Raw genomic sequence first — 22,375 nt, forward strand, 5'->3', positions numbered from 1 at the left:
CATCTTTCAAAGCTAAAAGTGGAGGAAAGTAAACAAAAATTTTTTCTTTGCATTATGCTGTTCTTATCAGAAAGGAAGCATTTCTCCTGAATTCTCTGGTAGATTCCCCTTAAATCTACTGTTCAGAACTTGGTCATCACATACTCACTCCCGGGCCATTACTCTCAAGGAGAAACCAGGTTGTTATAATTGGCTTAGCCTATTATTTGCACACATTGTAGCTAGAATGAAGTTGGGATTCTGTTACCAAGGAATAGAGGAGAAATTGTGCAAACCTGGCCTTTGGGGAAGGGCAAATAAGTAAGTAAGAAGCCTAAGTGAGATGTTATAAAGACTATATAAATGTTTATAATGCTGATGTGGCACAGATAGGCTAAGTAATGCTGCAGAAATGAATAACCCCAAGTAAACAGAGATTTACTTCCTGCCTAATGAACATGTCCATCATGGGTCCACTGCAACTCTACTCATAGACCCAAGCTCACAGAGTAGCTCCTATATGGGATGTTGCCAGTCTGACAGGAGAGGAATAAGACCATGGTGAACTAGATGCTGGTTCTTAATGTTTCTGCTCCAACTGTTATAACTGAGTAACTGTTATAGTCACAGTTAATTGCCTAAAGCAAGTCATTTGGCCATGCCTGGGTCCAAAAGCCTGGAGTATTATCCCCCTGCAGGAAGGTGAGCTCATGGAGGGGCAACAAATATTTTGAATGAAAATGCAATGTATCAAAAAGATGAATGTGTGGACTGCCTGGGTGGCTCAGTTGGTTGAGTTTCTGACTCTTGATTTAGGCTCAGGTCATGATCTCACTGTTGCTGAGATTAAGCCTTGTGTCAGGCTCTACGCTGACAGCATGGAGCCTGATTGGGATTCTCTTGCTTCGTCTCTCTCTCTGCCCCTCTCCTGCTTGTGTGCTCATGCTCCCTCTCAGTCAAAAATAAATAAGTATTAAAAAAAGATGAATGTGTCATTTAGCTATTATTCACTTCAATATGGTCATGCACATTTGTGACTCAGCATTAAGCTTTTGTAAAACTTGCTTGAGTCTTTCTGTTGCTATTAAAGCACAGCAGCCAGACCTTACCTGACAAGCCAACAGAAGAATGTAAATGTATAATAGCATTTCCTGTTTTCTTCTTAAAATTTTTTCAGTAAACAATGCAACCATATTAAAAACTACTTAAAACAGCCATGAAAGATTCCATTTCCTGAGCTCCATCTCCCCTCTTCCCTTCAGCTTTAAGCCCTTCTGAGTACAGAAAGGATTTCTAACTGTCCTCCAACACCTCATGTTCTTTTTTAAATCATGATTTAGGGTGGCTCAAGGGATAGTAGTGACACAAGCACAGTAGCCTAACCTTTCACAGTTCATGGCCTAGTTGAAAAAAGGATACATTTTATGGTTGAGAAGCTCATGGTCACTGGGGGCAAAACTTACCTAAAGCTCTCCTTAGTCCCTCCAGGACACAGCCTGTCTGATAAAGTCCTTGTAAAGCAATTCTTTCAGAGCATTCTTTCCTTCACATTCCACTCCTGTGTCCTCAGGATAAGAAGCGGGGCAATTACATAACTCTCTGTGATTTCTCTGCGATTAATTATGGGAGGAAACATTGCTTTCATTGTTGCCTAGGGCTTTGCAGAAGCATTTAAAGCAAGCCCTTGCACTTAGAACTTACTTTAACTTATTTCATGATTAACAAAGTTATATGGCAACATATTATAGAGAAATCATACATGACTTTTTTGAAAGTTAATAAGCTTTTTTTTGTTCTCTAAAGAACTTAAAATGAATTTGAATAGGGCACACATATGATATCATATATATTGTTTTCACAGTCCTCCAAAATGAAATACTTGAGTTTAAATTTAACAAAATCTCTGAAGAATGTATATGTTCAAAACTGTAAACACTGATTAAGGAAATCAAAGAAGACCTAAATAAATGAAGAGATATTATTCATGGATTAGAACACTCAATATAATTAACGTATCAATTCTCCCAAATTGATTTAGTTTTAGTGAATTCTAACCCAAATAGCAGCAAGACTGTTTTTAAAACATATATGAAAAGGCAAAACAACTTTGAGAAAGACCATAGACTCAGCCATGATATAGACCTTCCTCTCAAAACTCAGTAAGGAGGAAACAACTCAATAAAAGAGAGGGCAACAAATTTGAATAGACAGGTCACCAAAGAAGACACATGAATGGCAAGTGAGCACATAAAATGTGCAACATCATTGTTATTAGAGAAATGCAAATTAAAGCCACAAGATACCATTACACACCTAATAGAATGTCTTAAAACACGCATAAATAGGCAAACCAAGAGAGACTGTTGAAGGCTGAGAACAAACTGAGGGCAGATGGGGTCGGGGGGAGGGGAAGGGGGGTGATGGGCATGGAGGAGGGCACTTGTGGGGATGAGCACTGGGTGTTATGTGGAAACCAACTTGACAATAAACTATTTTAAAAATAAATGAAAATAAACTTGAAAAAAAACAACAAAAAACCACACACAAATAACTGACAATACCAAATGCTGGTGAGAATGTGAATCAAATGGAATTCTTAAACATTGGTGGTAGAAGTGCAAAATGGTGCAGCTGCTTTGGGAAACAGTTTGGCGTTTTTTATTAAAGTTAATGTACATATTATGCTAAGTGAAATATATCAGAGAAAGACAAATATGTGATTTCATTCACATGTGGAATTTAAGAAACAAAACATGAACCTAAGGGAAGGGAAGGAAAACTAAGATAAAAACAGAGAGGAAGGGAAACCATAAGACCTTCAAATATAGAGAAGAAACTGAGGGGTGCTGGAGGGGTATTGGGAGGGAGGGTGGGCTAAATGGGTGATGGGCATTAAGGAGGGCACTTGCTGGAATGAGCACTGGCTGTTATATGTAAGTGATGAATCATTGGGTTCTACTCCTTAAATCAATACTACAGTGTATGTTGTTAAGTAACCTGAATTTAAATAAATAAATAAAAATAAATAAAGTTAATATACAGTTACCATAAAATGTAGCATTCCCACTCCCAGCTATTCACCTTGGAGAAACAAAAGATTATATTCACACAATAACTTGTACATCAGTGTTTATTACAGAATTATTTATAATAGTCCATTACTGGAAACAAGTATCTTTCAGTTGGTGACTGGTAACTATGGTAGCTCCATACCAGGAGTAATTTTCAGCAATGACGAGAACAAACTATTGATGCATACAACATGGATAAATATCTCTTGTGTTGTACTGAGTGAAGGAAGTCCGTTCTGAAAGATTACATACCATATGATTCCGCGTACATGATGTCCTAGAAAAGGCAAACTACAGGGAGGGAGAACAGACTAATGACTGTCTGTGACTGGGGCTGGAGTGGGGAAGGATGTAACAAGGGAAGTTTTGGTGATTCTGTATCCCAACTGTGTCTGTGATTACACAAACCTGTGCATGCATGCAAGTGGGAGAAAGAGAGGGAGGGAGAGAGAATCCCAAGCAAGTTCCATTCTGTCAGCACAGAGCCCGATTGGGCTCAGAACTGTGAGATCATGACCTGAGCCGAGATCAAGAGTCAGATGCTCAACTGACTGAGCCACCGAGTCACCCCATACCAGTGTTTATATTGAAGCACATAGAACTGTACATCAAAGTCTGACTGTATGTAAGTTAAAAAAAAAAAATTCTAAAAAGCAATGCAGATAATTTTAAAAGACAATATCATGTATGTCAGTTTAAAGGTCAACAGACTTAAAAACAAAGGAAATTCTGAACATGAGGCAACATGGATGAAACTTGGGGACATTATGTTAAATGATACAAGCCACTTCAAAGGAAAAATACTCTATGATTCCACTTACATGAGTAACTCATGTAAATAATATGAATTATTATTAAATAAATTCATAAATAATATGAATTATTATTAAATAAATTCATAAATAATACGAATATTATTCATATTCTTATGAATGAATGAATACAATATTCACATTCATAGAGAAAGAACGTAAAATGGTGTTTTGAAGGATGGGAGTAATGGCAAGTTGATATCATATGTGTGCCCTATTCAAATTCATTTTGAGTTCTTTAGAGAACAAAAAAAAGCTTATTAACTTTCAAAAAAGTCATGTATGATTTCTGTGTAATATGTTGCCATATCCTGCTTGGGATTCTCTCTCCTTCCTTCTTTGCCCCTCCTCCACTTTCTCTGTCTCAAAATGAATAAAAAATTCTTTTAATGTTTATTTATTTTTGAGAGAGAGAGCATGAGTGGAGTAGGGCCAGAGAGAGAGGGAGACAGAGATGTGGCAGCAAGCTCCATGCTGTCAGCACAAAGCCCTATGTGGGCCTTGTACTCATGAACAGTGAGATCAAGACCTGAGCTGAAATCAAGAGTCATATGCTTAACTGACTTCTGTTAAGTCAGATGCCCCTGTTTCTTCTTGTGTGAGCTTTGGTCATTTATGTCTTTCAAGAAAGTGGTCCATTTAATCTAAGTCGTTGAATTTAATGTGTATAGAACAATTTAATTGTTCATAGTATTTCCTTATTATCTATTCCTTTAGTGTTATATCCTTCTAATATTGACATTTTGTGTCCTTTTTCCTTTGGTCTGGCTGGAGGTTTATCAGTTTGGTTGATCTTTTCATACAACTACCTTTTGGTTTCATTAGTTTTCTCTATTGCTTCCTTTCTTTTGCTTGGTCTGGGTTTTGCTCACCTTTTTTTCTAGTTTCTTAAAATGAAAGCTTAGGTTATTCCTTTATTTCTTCTATTTTTAAAGATTTTATTTTTGTTTTTATGTAATCTCTACACTCAACATGGGCCTTGAACTCATGACCCTGACATCAAGAGTTGCATGCTCCACTGACTAAACCAGCCAAGTGCCCCTTAATTTATTTCTTTTCTAATAAGCCTTTAATGCTATAAATTTACCTAAAGGTAATGCTTTAGCACGTTAGTCGCTTCAAAATATTTTCTAATTTCCCTTGAGACTTAAAAAAAATTTTTTTTATTTTTTTAAATATTTTTATTTATTTCTAGGAGAGAGAGAGAGACAGCGTGAGCAGGGGAGGGTCAGAGAAGGAGACAAAGAATCTGAAGCAGGCTCCAGGCTCTGAGCTGTCCGCACAGAGCTTGATACGGGGCTCAAACCCATGAACCATGACCTCATGACCTGAGCTGAAGTCAGACGCTCAACCAACTGAACCACCCAGGTACCCCATCCCTTAAGACTTTCTTTTTGGTCCATGGATTATTTAGAAATGTGTTATTTAATACCCATATATTTGGGGGAATTCCAGATATCTTTCTGTTACTGATTTCTAGTACAATCCTACTTTAATGAGAACATATTTTGTATTCTTTCAATTAAATTTGTTAATGTTTTATGACCAAGGACATGTCTCTCATGGTCCATATTACATGTACGCTTGAATAGAATGTATATTCTGCTGTTTTGGGGTGGAGTGTTCAATAAAAGTCAATTAGATAAGGGGTGTCTGTCAGTTAAGTGTCTGACTCTTGCTTTTGGCTCAGGTCATGATCTCACACTTGGTGGATACGAGCCCCATGTTGGGCTCTGTGCTGGCAGTGAAGAGTTTGCTGGAGATTCTCTCTCCCTCTCTCTCTGCCCCTCTTTGCTTGCTCTTTCACTCAAAATAAATAAATAAACTTAATAAAAGGCTTTTTTTTGGTCAATTAGATCAAGTTGGCTGATGCTATCATTCAAGCCTTCTGTATCTTCGCTAATTTTCTGTATGCCATTCTATTGATTACTGAGAAAAATATTGACATCTCCATCTATAATTGTGGATTTATCTATTTTCTCCTTCCTGTTCTATCAGTTTTTGTTTCATGTATTTTGAAGCTCTGTTGTTAGCTGCATATAGTTCAGGACTGTTATGTCTTCTTAGTGAACTGACAATTTTGTTATTATGTAACTTATTTCTTTATACTTGTTAATTTTCCTTGTTCTGAAGTCTATTTTGTCTAATTAATATGGCCACTCTAGATTTCTTTTTGTTAGTCTTTGCACGTATATCTTTTTCCATCCTTCTACTTTTTACCTATTTGTACTGTTCAAAGTGGACTTCTTACAGATAGCATATAATTGGGTCTTTATTTTTAACCAAAATGACAAACTGTCTTTAACTAGTGTTTCCAGAACATTTCCATTTAATGTAATTGTTGATAATGGTTGGACCTATCAGTTTACTATTTTTTTTTTCAGTCTGTCCCTTTTTCTTCATATCTCAGTTTCTCCTTTTCTGGCTTCTTTTGAATTATTTGAGTATCTTTTAGTTTACTGTTTTAACTTACCTTTTGGCATTTTATACTATATATTTTGCATAATATTTGTAATGACTGCTCTAAGGATTAAAATATACTTAACTTTGATAATTTATTAATATTTTATTATTCTAATAAAATCTAGGAAACTTTCAATCTTAACAGGCTACATCATACACTTTGTGTTGTAGTTATCTTATGTATTACATCTATGTTCACTAAAAATCCTACCATTTGATGTCATATTGTTTTCTTGCAACCATTATACATATTTTAAATGTTTATTTATTTTTGAGAGACCGTGTGAGAGAGGGAGAGGCAAAAAAGGAGATAGAGAATCTGATGCAGGTTCAGTGCTGTCAGCACAAAATTTGATGTGGGGTTCAAATTCACGAACCAGGAGATCATGACCTGAGCTGAAGTCAGACACTTAACCAAACTGAGCCATCCAGGAGCCTCAACCATTATACATATTTTAAAGAACTACTCAAGAGTAGAACTACTTAGAGTTATACTCAAGAGGAGTAGAACAGTATTATATTTACCCATATATTTTCTATTTCTGGTGCTCTTCCTTTATTCTTAAAGTTTCAAGTTTCCTTCTGGTATTATTTTCCTTAGACCTGAAGAACTTCCTCCAGCATTTCTTTTAGGGCAGGTGATTGACAATAAATTCTCTTAATTTCCCTTTATTTGAGAAAGACATTATTTTGCTCTCATTAGTGAATATTTTCACAGAATACAGAAATCTGGGTTCATGTTTCTTTTCTTTGAGCATTTAAAAAATTTTCTAAGTTGTTCCACTGCTTTCTATCTCCATGATTTTGGCTGAGAAATTCAAGATATTTTGATCATTTTGCTTCTATACACAATGTGCCATTTTTCTTTCTCCAAGTTTTTCTTTAATTTGAAGGAGCTTGACTATGATGCATCTGGACAGTTTTGTATTTTGGTTTACCATGTATGTATGTATGTTTTGTATTTTGGTTTCCAGTATGTATGTTAACTTATGTATGCTACATAAGTTTCAGGTGTACAATATAGTGATTCAACAGTTCTATATATTACTGTGTTTATCAGTATAAGCGTACTCTTAATCCCCTTCACCTATTTCACCCGTCCCTCCACCCACCTTCCCTCTGGTAACCATCTGTTTTGTTCTCTATAGTTAAGTCGTTTTTGGGGGTTGTCTCTTTTATTCCCCCTTTGTTTTGTTTCTTAAATTCCACATGAGTGAAATCATACGGTATTTGTCTTTCTCTGATTGACTCATTTCACTTAGCATTATACTCTCTAGATCCACCCATGTTTTTGCAAATGGCAAGATTTCATTCTTTTTTATGGCTGAATAATACTCAATTGTATACATTTACCACATCTACTTTGGCCACTCATCTATTGATGGACACATGGGCTATTTCCATAGTTTGGCTATTGTAAATAATGCTGCAATAAATATAGTGGTACATATACTGCTTTGAACTAGTGTTTTCCTATTCTTTGGGTAAACATCCAGTAGTGTGATTCCTAGATTGCACATGATTGTTCTATTTTTAATTTTTTGACCTCCATGTATCTTATATCTTTTGATATTGTCCTATAAGTACACGAGACTGATAATTTTTTCTCTGTTGTTCAAATTGGCTAACATATATTGATATTGATCCTTATGTTCACTGATCTTTTCCTCTATCACTTCCATTCTACAAGTGAGCCCATCTACTGAATTCTTTTTTTTTTAATTTAATGTTTTTATTTATTTCTAGGAGAGAGAGAGAGAGAGAGAGAGAGAGAGAGACAGCGTGAGCAGGGGAGGGTCAGAGAGAGAGGGAGTCACAGACTGAAACAGGCTCCAGGCTCTGAGCTGGCAGTCAGCACAGAGCCCGATGTGGGGCTCGAACCCACGAACCACGAGATCATGACCTAAGTGGCAGTCGGCCGCTTAACTGACTAAGCCACCCAGGCGCCCCTACTGAATTCTTTTATTGTAACTATTGCAGTTTTCAGTTTGTACATATCCATTGGGTCCCCTCTTCTCTGAAATATGCTTTATTTTTACATAGAAATATGTATTTTAATGTATAGTTCAGTAGTGTTAAATACATTCACATCTTGTGCAACCAATCTTCAGAACTCTTTTCATCTTGCAAAACTGAAACTCTATACCCATTAAACAACTCCCTATTCTCCACTGTCCCTATAGTTCTTTCTTATAGCTTCTATTTCTCTACAGAGAATTTCTACCTTTCCATTCATTTCAAGAGTGCTCTCTTGTACTTCTTGGAGCTAGGTTATAATAGCTGTTTTAAAATCACTGTCTGGTAAGTCTAACATTTGAGCCATACTGAGGTTTGTTTTTCTTGTGAGTTGTTGAGATTTTTATATTTCATGTGAATTTTTAAAAGATACTAAATGGTACGGTCAGCACCAGAACTGGTCTGTTAACTCGGTCCAGTGCTCGTTGCACTGACCCATAGAGCCTTAACACACACATCACATTCAGTGTCATTCATATTTCAATTAATGATCAAGCAAGCCATAATTCGATGATTGACTCTGGAGTCAAAGTAAAGGCTTTTTAGTGCTATTTCAGGTAGAAACCTTGAGCTCAGTGAACAATTATCCTTTCCTCCTACTACAATGAATACCAGATGTCATGAATAATGATGGCCCCCTTCCTGTTCCCATCTGGATATTCCTCGTGGCAAAAATGATACTCAGTGATCACACACACACACACACACACACACACACACACACACACACACACACCAAGGCAACCAAGATTCAGTGGGTGAGTTCCCAAATCTCCTCTCAACCCCAAAATCTGTAAGTTGCTCAGCATGTTCAGTCACTGGCAAGCCGTGAAGAAAGGAATTTTAGGAAGGTAAACATCACAGATCTGAGATAATAAGAAAAGGTAAAGGAATGGTAGATGGCATCTAAGGGTGATAAGTACAGGCAGGCAGGAGCAAAGGACATCACGCAGGGAGTTATGAATTATTCACTAAAAGAGAAAAAAGGAAAACACATGGAGAAACAGAAAAAGAGACAATAGACACACTCAATGGACATTTTAATCATTAATTCACACAGCCGTGTGTACATAAATCTTGCTTCATTAAGTGTGATAGACCAGAGTTGATGAAATCTTTTCACTACTGCAGGGGGAATATGAACATCAGCAGGATTATATTCTCTTTCATCTAGATATTTAGTTAAAAGTTAGAGGATAATCTGCTCAATCTGTTTAATGTAGCCAACAAATAAACTGTATATACCAAGTCTTCTAGATCAACTCATACATATACATTTTAACAAGGGAATTTACAACTCAACTAAAAACCAAGAAGTACTGGACCATTATAACATTTTCCAAGTTATGGGATTTAAGAGAAATTTTATTCACTAAGAAGTAAAGACTCACCTATTTGTGTTCCATCTGGCTTTCTTTCTGTAACTACTCAACAGATTTAATCCTAAACACTTCGGGATTATAAGGAGCTGTCATTATCATTAGAACGTTTATTCCCAGTAGTATCTAGTTTTATTCCAATCCCCCTCAAACTGTAAAAATTTCCATATCACTTTTTATACATTTTAACATTAACTCTGGACTCCTCATTGAAAGACTTTATCCATGAAAACACTAAGATTTCAATGAGTTTGAAGCACGGTAATGAAAAAGCACATCTCTTATTTCTCTATGCCAACCACAATTTTTTATTTTTGTTTCAGTTAACAATCTCCCTTTCAAATTTAAGATGTTACTGAATCTACATATTGTGAAAAACATTATGTAATTTAGGTATTTCACTAATTCAGACGGATATGTGTGTATACTGCTCCAGCTAGGATGAACCAGTAAAGTTCTTTATTTCTAAGAGGCATCGCATATTTATATACTGTATAAACCTTCAGCACTTTCATGAAACCAGATCAGTTACCTGCTGCTCAAATTTGCCACCAAGCTTGTAGCTCCTTCTGAGTAAAGTGAAGCTCTCATTCCAGACAGAACTGGCTGAACAGAGTAGTTGCTTGATCTAAGGGTTGCTAACTTTTCAGGCCAGTCAGCAGCCCATGTGGTGTTCCAAGACAGAATCTACCCAAGGGGAATAATCATGACAAACAGAGCCAATCAGGTCTGCCATCTTAGAACAGCTGAAGAACAAAGGAAGCAAGAAATTGGTAGTGGGGACAGAAATGGGACACCCCTGGAGAGAAGGCAATAAGTATAAGTGATGGGAAATCAGAGGCCAGAGAACAGAGAGAAAACGGAGCAGAAAGTCAGTCAGAAGTAGCAGAAACAAAGACAGAAAGAAGCAGATTCACTGTAATGGTGGAACAGCCCACTGCTGATGAAATGATAAATAAAAGAAACAGAACTGTATATGCTGTGTCTTGAAAATTATTCCAACTTATCATATTCTGTTAGCTCAAGTTATTCTGCTGTTTCTGTTTCCCTTTCAGTGTTTCAAGTGTCTTTCTGTTCTTGAAACTTAAGAGTCTACCACTGTTAACTAAGTAACAATTATTCATTTAGACACAGATCAATAAGTGTATGATAAATTGCTAATCTGAAGGGATCATTTTAATTTCAAAAGGTCTTAACTGTGGTTGGGCATTTATGTAACATTTTATTTCTTCTGTTTTGGTGCTTGTAACTGAATCACCTGGATATAGTGAGGTGCCTTGAAATTGGCTACCTATACTCACCTACCACTAATAAATGTATTTTGTATTTAAATCAGATGCCTTGCAGACCGTGGTGCTTACCTCTGTAGGAAAGTTAAAATTTTCAACTTGCTCCTTCCTATAAATAAGAAATTACATTTTGTCACTGGAAGAGAACACGAACTCAAAAACTCTGATTCACACCTCACTCCAAGGTCTCTACCTGACACAGGAGTGACTGTTCTGGAAGCATCAATACTGCAAGTATAAGTTACACTACTGCCAACCAGTGTTAATTTACATAGGGATCTGTTTACCTGTTGTTTAAAAAGTGTCAATGAATTCTTGGTTAATTTCTGACTAAGGCCATCACATTTTATTGTACCAACAATAAAAGAACATTTGAGAACCTAGCTTGTATACTAATACCAAAGCCACTGATCGCTGGAACACTGTAGCGCTCAAGGTCTTGAAACAGAGATGGTGCTTGGGGATATTTTCATTATCTCTTTTCCTAATTATGCTATATGTTGGTTTGATTATTTAGAATACTATTACCTGTCATTAATATTTGAATAATATTTAGATTATTATTAAAATACCATTATAGCAGAAAGCTTATGAGTCGTTTGAGGTATTATGCATGTTTATAGAAAAATATCTATTTTAAATCTCACAATACAGAAATGCAACTTTAAATGCCTTCTTTTACCTGATATTCTGTTAAAAAGAAATACAAATAGTTTGGAGGAACTAAACGTTCACTGTTATTTGCAGAAGTGGCTTCTTCCGATGAATAAGAATTTAAAGGCACTATGGCCATGTTTCTTAAAACTCAATTCTTTATTCTTTAAAGTTTTCTCTCTGTACTTTCTGCTGAATTTTGCTATGAAACAAAAACTGCCCTAAAAATAACATCTATCTAAAAGAATGAATCTAGAGGTGCCTGGGTGGCTCAGTCGGTTAAGTCTCTGACTTCGGCTCAGGTCATTATCTCACAGTTTGTGAGTTTGAGCCCCCTGTCAGGCTCTGTGCTGAGAGCTCAGAGCCTGGAGCCTGCTTCAGATTCTGTGTCTCCCTCTCTCCCCCACTTGCACGTGCTCCCTCTCTCTCTCAAAAATAGACATTAAAAAAATGTTTTCAAATGTATCTAGATATAGGCCTTACACCCTTCACAAAAATTAACTCAGATGGATCATAAATGTAATGTAAATGCAAAGCTATAAATCTCCCAGAAGAGAAAAATGATCTTGATACGCCAATGACTTTTCAGATATAACACCAAAGGCACCATCCATGAGAAAAATAAATAAGCTGGACTTCATTAAAATTCAAAACTCCTGCTCTGCAAAAGACATAATCAAGAGAACGAGAAGACAAGCCATAGACTGGGAGAGAGTATTTGCAAAAAACACATCTATAAAGGGCTGTTATCCAAAATATGCAAAGAACACTTAAAACTCAACAAGAAAATGAACAACCCAATTAAAAAAGAGCAGAAGGCCTGAACAGATACCCCACCAAAGATATACACTTGGCATATATGCATGTGAAAAGATGTGCAGCATCCTGTCATCAAGAAAAATGCAAATTAAACAAATGAGGGGGCGCCTGGGTGGCTCAGTCTGCTAAGCATCCCAGACTCTTGATTTGGGCTCAGGTCAGGTTTGAGCCCTGCTTGGGATTCTCTCTCCCTCCCTTTCTATCTGCTCCTACCTACTCTCTCTCTCAAACATAAATAAATAAACTTAAAAACAACAACAACAACAACAAAAAAACAATGAGATACTACTAAATGCCTATTAGAATGGCCCAAATCCAAAATACTGGCAACATCCATTTGAGGATGGGGAATAAAAGGAACTCCCATTCAATGCTGGGAAGAATGCACAATGGCACCACCACTCTGGAAGACAGTATGGCAGTTTAAACTAAATATACTCTTACCATCTGATCCAGGAATTGCACTGTGGTGCTTATCAAATGAACTGAAAAGTAGGCCCACACGAAAACATGCATGTGGATATAGTAGCTTTATTCATAATTGTCAAAGTTTGGAAACACAATGTCCTTGAGCAGGTGAATGGATAAACTATGGCATACCCAGATAATGGAATATTATTCGGTGCTAAAAAGAAATGAGCTGTCAAGCTGTGAAAAACATGGAAAAAACTTAAATACATATTACTAAGCAGGAGAAGCCTATCTGTAAAGGCTATATGATCTCAACTGTGTAACATTCTGGAAAAGGTAAAACTTATAGATACAGTACAGTGATTAGTCGTTTCTAGGGATTGGAGGGGAGGAAGGGGTAAGTAGGCAAAGCAGAGGATTTTTAGGGTAGTGAAACTGCTGTGCATGATACTACAATGCTAGATACACGTCATTATGCATTGGTCCATACCCACAGAATTTACAATACAGAGAGTGAACCCTAATGTAAACACCATGAGCTTTAAGTGAAAATGAAGTGCCAATGTCAGGTCATTGATTATAACACATATGCCACTCTGGCTGGGGATGATGATAATGGAGGAGGCAGTGCTCGTGTGGGGGCACAGAGTACAGAGGAACTCTGCTTTCTGCTCAATTTTGCTGTGAGCCTAAAACTGTCCTAAAAAATAAAGTCTATTTAAAAAATAATAACACTCCCTGGGCCCTAAGCCAGACCTACCGAAACAGACAGAACCTTGGAAAGGGATTATGATCTAAGGAATATGATTTTTAACAAATGGCATTGGAGACAAGATTACTAACTTGTGGGGAGAGGTGAGAAAAGAAAAGGAGACAGAAAATGGGGAAGAAAGGAGGCCGAAATTAACAGTGACTGACCAATCCCTGTCTCAACCTTAGAGATTCAGATTCAGTACAAAGAGAGTGGAGCCTAGAAATATGCATTTGAAAAGCCCCTGAGGTGATTCTCATAAAGGGAGGGGCAGCCCTGATCCAGTGAGGCAGCTTCAGGGAAGAAATGCTGAGGCATAGGAGCACATGTACCCCAATGTTCATAGCAGCACTCTCCACAATAGCTAAAACANTGATGTAGAAATAAACTGTTCTGAATGTCTGGGGGAAAAAAAATGATATAGTCAAGGCAATGAAGGGAGAATGTGAGCAAAGGACAAAACAACCAGAGAAAGGATTCTTCCTTTCAACCTCACTAATGATTTCTGCAAGAACAGAACCCTGCTGTGTACCTTATGAAGTCATGTACGTGCACATTCTTCACCGTGATTTCATGGACACAAGGCAGATGACAAGTTATCTTCAGGAATGTCATCTTAAAATTAGCAGTCATATTTTCTAAATGCCACAATACAAAGCATTTATTACAAACAGAAAAAAACAATTGGAGGGTCTTTGGGATAAAAAAAATGAGTTCATACACTGAGTAAGAAAAAAAATGGATTTTTAAAAAATGATATTCAAAATTTATCAAGTCAGGGGCGCCTGGGTGGCTCAGGCGGTTAAGCATCCAACTTCGGCTCAGGTCATGATCTCTGCGTTCGCGGGTTCGAGCCCCGCGTCGGGCTCTGTGCTGACAGCTGAGCCTGAAGCCTGTTTCAGATTCTGTGTCTCCCTCTCTCTCTTGACCCTCTCCTGCTCACTCTGTCTCTCTCTCACTCAGAAATAAAAGCATTGAAAAAAAAAATAAAAAAAAACCCCAAAAAACCCAAAATTTATCAAGTCAGTAAATGTGCCTATGAAGTAGGATCTATAACTGGGGTAACCACACAATGTATTATCCCAAAAGGATATTTTTGAGTGAAAGTGACTTTTAATAACCAAGCCAGGAAACAGGTATAGACCAAGACTGTCCCAACCAAACCAAAAAGGATAAATGGTAATATGACTCGGGGCACAATAAATCTAACAATAATCATACATAATACCTGTACAATCTTCCAGAGAGGAATTCACCTTAATTATAAAGTTAGAAATCACAGATGGTATTAATTCAAGTTCCTTTATCTCTCTACCCATATCCTTGGTGTGGAACATCAAATAGCACTTTTATAATTACATAGCCCAGCAGTAATTAATACTGATCTTGGAACTTAGTAAAGGTCAACATTAATTTGTATACCAAATTGGATTTCAATCTAGTCTTTACTCTGAAATTCAAGCAGTGGGCACTATTTCACCAGCTCCATTACCACTATAACCATGACAACAGGCTCAAACTTGAAAAAGCAGCCAGAATATATATTTTTAAAAAATTTTAAGATGCAGTATAGTTTCCTTATGGATCTTGACCCCTAGTAAAATGGTGCCTCGATTATGAAAAGAAGAGTCTCCTCCTTGAGTTTCCAATCTGAAAGGGTTTGGTTTTTCTTTTTCTTTCAACAAATACTTATTGGGGAGTCTATGGTACGCCATGCTTTCTCCTAAGTGACAGATAAAAGTAGAGGAGAAGTTGAGCAAATACTTGTTAATCCAATAAAAAGTATCATTTATTCAACTGTAATCATCGAGACTAGTGACTCACAAACCTGACTGCACATGAGAATTATTTGAGGGCAGAGGGGCTTTAAAAAGACAATCCTGTGTTGGGGCACCCGGGTGACTCAGTCGGTTGAGTGTCCAACTCTTGATTTTGGCCCAGGTCATGATCTCGTGGTTTGTGGGATCGAGCCCTGCATTAGGCTCTGTGCGGAGCATCGAGCCTGCTTGAGATTCTCCCTCCCTCTCTTCTCTGCTCCTTCCCTGCTCACATGTGCTCTTGTGCTCTCTCTCTCAGAAAAAAATAAAAAAAATTAAAGAAAACACATTTAAAAAAAACCCGTCTTACCACAGAAAAACTGTACATGAACATTCACAGCAGAATTAGTCATAAAAGCCAAAATAGGGAAATGACCCAAATATGCATCAGCTGATGAATAAAATGTAGTATGAAGCAAAACAGTTTTCAATAATAAAAAATAAGGTACTGCTACATGCTACCACATGAATGAACCTTGAAAACAATATGCTAAATGAAAGCCAGATACAAAAGTTTCCATATATGGTATGATTCCACTCATATTAAATGCCCAAAAGAGGAAAATCTACAGTGACATAAAGCAGATTAATGTCTATCTAGAACTAGGGATTTGGGGAGGAATGAAGAGAGACTGCTAATGAGTACAGGTTTCTTTTTTAGAGTAATGATAATGTTCTAAAATTGACTGTAATCATCAGGGAAATGGAAGTGAAAACGACAATAAGGTCTCACCTTACACCGTTAAATGGTTATTATCAAAAAGACGAATAATAACAAGTGTTGGTGAGGATGTAGAGAAAAGTGAACTCCCGTGCACTATCGGTAGGAATATAAATTGGTACAGCCATTATGCGAAACAGAATGAAGGTTTCTCAAAAAATTAAAAGCAGAGGGACACCTGGGTGGCTCAGTTAGTCAAGCATCTGAGTCGTGATTTCAGCTCAGGTTATGATCTCATAGTTCTTGAGTTTGAGCCCAGAGTCACACTGGCAGCAGAGTCTGCTTGGGATTCTCTCTCCCTCTCTCTCAGCCCCTTCCTTGCTCAAGCGTACGTTCACATGCTTTTTCCCCAAAGTAAATCAATCAACCTAGAAAAGAAATTAAAAACAGAACTACCATGTGATCCAGCAATTTTAGTTCTGGGTATATACTGAAAGGAAATGAAATTAGTACCTGGAAGACATGAGAACTGTACCGCTCAGTTTGGTATCTGGAGTATGTACCCAATCAATTGCATTTTTCCTGCCAATCTTCACAGCATTTGTACAATCTTCATGCATGGGAATCTGCCCCAACTTTTCTCTTCAGTAACCTGATTAGGAACAGGCCTCCGCTGGACATGCAGTTCAGCCGTGCTGGTCTTCACCCAAACGTGGAGCAGGCCTGACCTCCTGCAAACTGGCTAGCCAGCTGATATCAAGAATCTAACATGTAATAATCCACACTGTCACTTTCCACACCCTGTGTACTGCCATTGCCTGGACACACTGCTCCTAGAGCCCATACCTGCTTAAATGTTGACACTGGCCTGGTCAAGCCAGAGATGGCCTGAAATGCCAATCAGACATTACCAGTGATTGCTGGTCCCTGTAGCTCCCTCAGGCATGGGATTCATTCCTGGATTCATCTCCTTTTCTTGCTGGCCTGCCAGTAAGGTTACAGCACTACCTTGAAATTGTAGTTAGAAAGATTATGAAACATTCATAATCCTATAGAGTATTAAAATACTACTTAGAAAGTATGGTCCTTTTTTAAATTTAGATGATAGTATATTCCAAAAAACTCTTGTTTTGAGACATTCTTGAGAATTTTACTGTGTTAATATTTCTGAAGGGATGGTGGACTCAATCAAATGGTATCATATTCTAACTTCAAAAAAGGCTGGGAACCAGAGTGCTAAAATGTGACTGACTCAAAAGTGTATAATCAACCACTCTTCAGCATGGGAGACTATACGGACTCCTGGGTCCAGGGGTCATCGTGAGGGCCACTGTAGGAAATAAACTAAAGAAGAAATTAAAAATATGTCTGCCAAACGTGGGGAAGACATTTAACAAGCAGGTATAATAAATAGGTGGGAAACAGAAAGGAGAGCCTTTGTGCAAGATCATGTATTTACAAATAAAAAACACACAAATATGAGAAGACATGGTTTTAAGTGCTGTAAAAAGCTCAGGGACACAGTCGAATACATGTCACCCTGAATGTGCAGGGAGGGAGTATTGTCAAGTATCAACAAAGCTATATACTTTGATACTGGGGAGATCATACATTTTCTACGCTGATTAACAGGAAGATCCAAAAAAAAAAAGTTCAGTTCTGTGTATACGGTGGGAGCATCAACCTTGGTTCCATAACTGAACCTAAAAAGTACCAATTGCCAGACAGAAGAAAACCGCAAAATTCCACACAAAAAAAATCATCTATAGCAAGCATTCATTAAATGTTTATTACCTGAGTGCAGGACAAATAATTTCATCCAATAATTTCTAAACTGCTTAAAACCGTGACAGTATTTAACTTTTCAAATTTCATATGATCTTATTTCTTGTGTGCTCTGTTTTCTAAAAGCTTGATAATCTTTTCTATTTCTTATCAAAAATTCTTATGCTCATAGTGAGTAAACTGGTGGCATGGTAAAATTGTTTTAGTTCAAATGAAAAGGTATAATTCTGCTGGACATCTCACCCAGGAGCTGCAAGTTAATCTGAACTGGAACAAATAAAAATATGAATTAAATTTTTATATCACTCTCTAAAAGTTCATGAACTGTATTTAACCATGTTAGGTTTCATTTAGGAGGGGTGATTTTATGTGAAGCTTACTGTTCATGAAGTTTTCTAATTATATAACAGAAGTCTTAATATTCAAAACTGTTTACACTTTTGTAAGACAGGATGACAAGAACCTGGCACAGACTTTCTACACAAAAGGTCTTTTCCAATGGGAATATACCATAGTTCTGATTTTATGCTCACATCACACAAAGATACACTGTTACTGGACAGTTGTTTTGTACAGATGGTATTTTTAACTCTCCATGTTTTGTTCACAAGGGTAGTCTTCGTTTTCAAGACGAAAGGTCTGAAATTTCTTCCATGTCAAACTCATCTCTCCACTTTTGCATGTCTTTTGCATCATTTATTGTCCATAACTTTGCAAAACACTTAAGCCTTTTCCTAGAAAGAAAGATAAATACAATTTATTTTATAAATGAAGTTGTTGGGGGACAATACATTTCACTGAAAGCTATAAAAGGTCTATGACTTTGGAGTACCAGGCAGGGCCCTGTGGTTAGGAAGCTGTGTCAGTGTCACCCTTTTGGTGATGCTGTTATAATCAAAGACTGAGGCTGCTGATGGCCACCATTGCCTCCAAGGAAGGGAGAGTCCAGCTTGTTCTAACTCAGGCCACAGGCTATGTGTGCTCACAGGATGAAAAGTAAAACTGATTTGATCAAGTAAAGCTAGCTCATGAAAGAGCAGAATGCCAACATAACACAGACATAGTTTTTCTGTAGAAGAACTGCCAGGTGAGTGTTTAGGGTCCGGAGCCAGAGTATCTGAGTTCCAGTCAATGCCACCACTGAGTAGTTATGGGACCCTGGATTCCTGGTTGATCTACCGTCGCTTTGCCTCATTCTCCTAAACTATAATATGGGGATAACGACAGTACGTGTCTCACAAAGTTGTCATAAGAACGGAGTTAATGTATGTATAGCAGTAAGAACAGTAACTGGCACAGTGTCTAGGCTGCTGCAAATTCTGCTTAAACTTGTTTCTGTGCACAGCAAGCATTCAGTAAGTATTAGCTGTTCTAACAAACTCACACAAATGCACAAGATTCCCTTTGGTTTCTCTGATCTTTCCAATGGAATTGACGTGATAAGCACTTTCACTAAAAAGGTGAATACAGTGTCCTAATGAATGATCAGATTCTACCCCAGTGCAACCTCTTCTAACAATTCTCTGTCTTGGTCCAGATTATAGATTTCAAACTGTTACATAGTAGTTAGAAGAGTTAAAATATTATAGTCTGTGAATTTTATTGCTCTTGCTATTAATAGGATATATAGCAGCAATAAGTATAAACTATCATATTTTATTGCCATCTTGCATACATATGCCTTTATAGTAAAGTTTTATTCTAGTTTCTCTAGGGAAAAAGAAAAATAATGAAAGATAACAAAAGAGTATTTAAGGTTTTTCAGACTTTGCAGCAAACTAAGAACTTACCTTTAAACTCTCATAATAAATAATTACTTTTCTAATTGGGCATTGTAGAAATGATCCGAAAGAGTGTCAACAGAAGAAGCTGCATGTCATTTTTACTACCCTGTCACTTTGGACTTGGTCAGCCACCATTTACCACTGCACAGCGCAGAGTGCCAAGGCGGAACCACAGGAGAAAGGAACTGGAGAAGTTGGTTGCACAACTTCCGTACACAAGTTGGCAACTGTTTAACTAATATTAGGTATTACTATTCTAATATTTAAATTCGGTTATGATTTCCAGGACTAAAAATTTTTCTTATAGTATGGTGACCAGCCAAGATTTTCTATTTGACCAACAATGTATTCCCTCATGGTCACACGGTTATCAACCAGGACAGATCAGACTCTCTAGGCAGTAACAGGGCTGGGGCAGGAGATGGACCAAGAGCTTATGTCATTTTATAACATAACCTTATATCTGGAGGGAAAAACTTATAATTTATTATTTTAATAGGGTATTTTCCTAATAATATCTTCTTTCCAGAGTATATTTATTTATAGTAAGAGTAGTTAATACACTGACTATGTACTGGCTGGATATCAAGGGTAAAAAGCAGAATGCATTCACATAAGCATTGTAGGTGACAGAAGGTAGTTTAGAATGAAAAACTTGTCACAGAAGTGACATGGGGATACTGACTACAATTATATAGTTCTAAAATACTATTATTTTCGCTCGTGTCTTGACAGAATTCTTAATTTCTGAATGCAATATAAGAATAAAAGAAATACTCGAAAGGTTTGAAATGTCCTCTCTTTTAGTAATTTGCTCTATAAATGAATGTTTCAAGCAACTACCATGTTGGCACACAGTAAGGAGTTAACTTAGTTCTTTAGAAAAATGACTGAAAAACCAATTTAGCAACTCAACAGATAAAGATCTGAGCAGAGAAGGCGGACTGAATTCACATGAGCTTTTCAAAGATCTGTTTTCATTTTATTGTAATTAAATGTTTTAGAATATTTGAAGAGATGCTCAAAGGTAAATCTGATGTTCATTTACAGGACAATCCTCTTCCTGCTAGACAATTTGGAGGGTTTCATTATGAACCGAAAAATGCAACACAATCATTCTGACCTTTTCATATTTACTAATCCTTCTAATTCTTTGGACTTGCTAGCTGCTTTCTTTAAAATTTCTTCAGGAACATCTGCTAGTTTAGCCACATTTAGTCCATAACTCCTTGCTGCAATTCCTCTGGTTATTTGATAAAGAAATGTGACAAAATCAGGGACTTGATCATCTACAAAACAAAATTTAAGAAAAAGGGAGATAAAGGAAACCATGCCTGAAAGTTGAAAGTAGAAGATTAAATAGGACATATAAGTTCTTACAACTTCACTCAATTAAAATTGCAAAAAACTTGCAATCTGAAAAAGAAACACATTGTTCCTAATCACCTCTTACCTCCGTTTTTCAAATGTACATCTCCAGGAAAGGCAGAAATACTCTTTTGAAAATTCTCTTGCATTTAGATCTTGTAGACATACAAGATCTACACCTAAAAGGGTTTTTTTGTTTTTTTTAAGATTTTGTTTTTAAGTAATCTCTACACTCAACATGGGTCTAGGGTTTACAAACCCGAGGTTAAGAGTCACATGCTCTACCAACTGGGCCAGTCACGTGCCCTCACCTAAAAGGATTTTTAACAATGATTTGGGGTAAGGTAAAGATTTATTTCGTTTTATGCTGCTTGCTAAAAAAATTTGGACTGAACTGCTATTATGAGAAAGAGGATGATTCTGATACATTGTACAATATAATTTCTCCTTCAGAAGAGACGGAAAATACATAAAGGAATACAACATGTTACATAGTTTAATAACAAGGCTGAGAAATTCCGGTTTATTAAATATACTGGGTTAACTAAGAGTTATATATTCAAGTGAATATTGCTCAGTACCACTCAGCTCCCATTTAGGATTAAAGGGTTTATTACCCCGGGTGTCAGGAGAGGTGTTAGCCCACAATCTTCAGCTGTATTCCCTTTTTGGATGTCACCTCAGCTCCAGAGACCTGCTTTGCCTGAGGTCATGTCCTGTCTAGGGCAGCTACACCTCCACAGGTAGCCATGGGGGTTGGTAGACAGCTTCTAAGATGGCCACCAAAGATCCCTGCCTCCTGAAGCTCATGCCCTTGTGTGTCATTCTCTGCCCTGGAGTGTAGGCAGAACCTAAGGACTTGCTTCTAATGAATAAAACATGGTAAAAAATGAGGCGTTGTCATTTCTAAAACTAGACTACAAAAGACTGTGTGGGCACTTTCACTTTCTTGCTTATTTGCTCTGAGGGAAGCCCAGTTGCCATATGGTGGGCTGCCTTATGAAGAAGCCCACATGGAAAGAAACTGATGTCTCTGACCAACAGCCACATGAGTAAACTTGGAAGTAGATCTTCCTTGGCTTACCAGTTGCCATGTAAGACAACTGGGAAGTAACCTCCCCCAGTCAAACTTTGAAGTGATGACTAACCTAGCCAACCTTAACTGTAGCTTTGTGAGAAACCATGAGGTAGAAGTGTCCATCTAAGCTGCCCTTGGATTCCTAACCCAGAGAAATGATCAGATGATAAATGTTTACTGTTTTAAGCTATACTGTGGAGTAACATGTGACAATATGTTTATGTTAAGTGACAACAGC

General features: G+C 37.2%; 1 protein-coding gene across 1 annotated transcript in view; it reads right to left on the bottom strand.

Annotated features, from left to right (window-relative positions):
* Positions 1–17,618: 17,618 nt before the first annotated feature.
* Positions 17,619–22,375, bottom strand: part of MSH3 (mutS homolog 3) — a 175,632-nt gene continuing 170,875 nt past the window's right edge. Inside the window, exons 23-24 of the mRNA XM_077759869.1 lie at positions 20,815–20,980; positions 17,619–18,641 (exon numbers count right to left, since the gene is read on the bottom strand). Of these exons, the coding sequence (XP_077615995.1) occupies positions 18,533–18,641; positions 20,815–20,980 (275 nt within the window). The 3' untranslated portion in view covers positions 17,619–18,532. The remainder of the gene's footprint in view (positions 18,642–20,814; positions 20,981–22,375) is intronic.

The sequence above is a fragment of the Crocuta crocuta genome, unplaced genomic scaffold (assembly GCF_008692635.1).
Source record: "Crocuta crocuta isolate KB4526 unplaced genomic scaffold, BGI_CrCroc_1.0 scaffold162, whole genome shotgun sequence".
Taxonomy (NCBI): domain Eukaryota; kingdom Metazoa; phylum Chordata; class Mammalia; order Carnivora; family Hyaenidae; genus Crocuta; species Crocuta crocuta.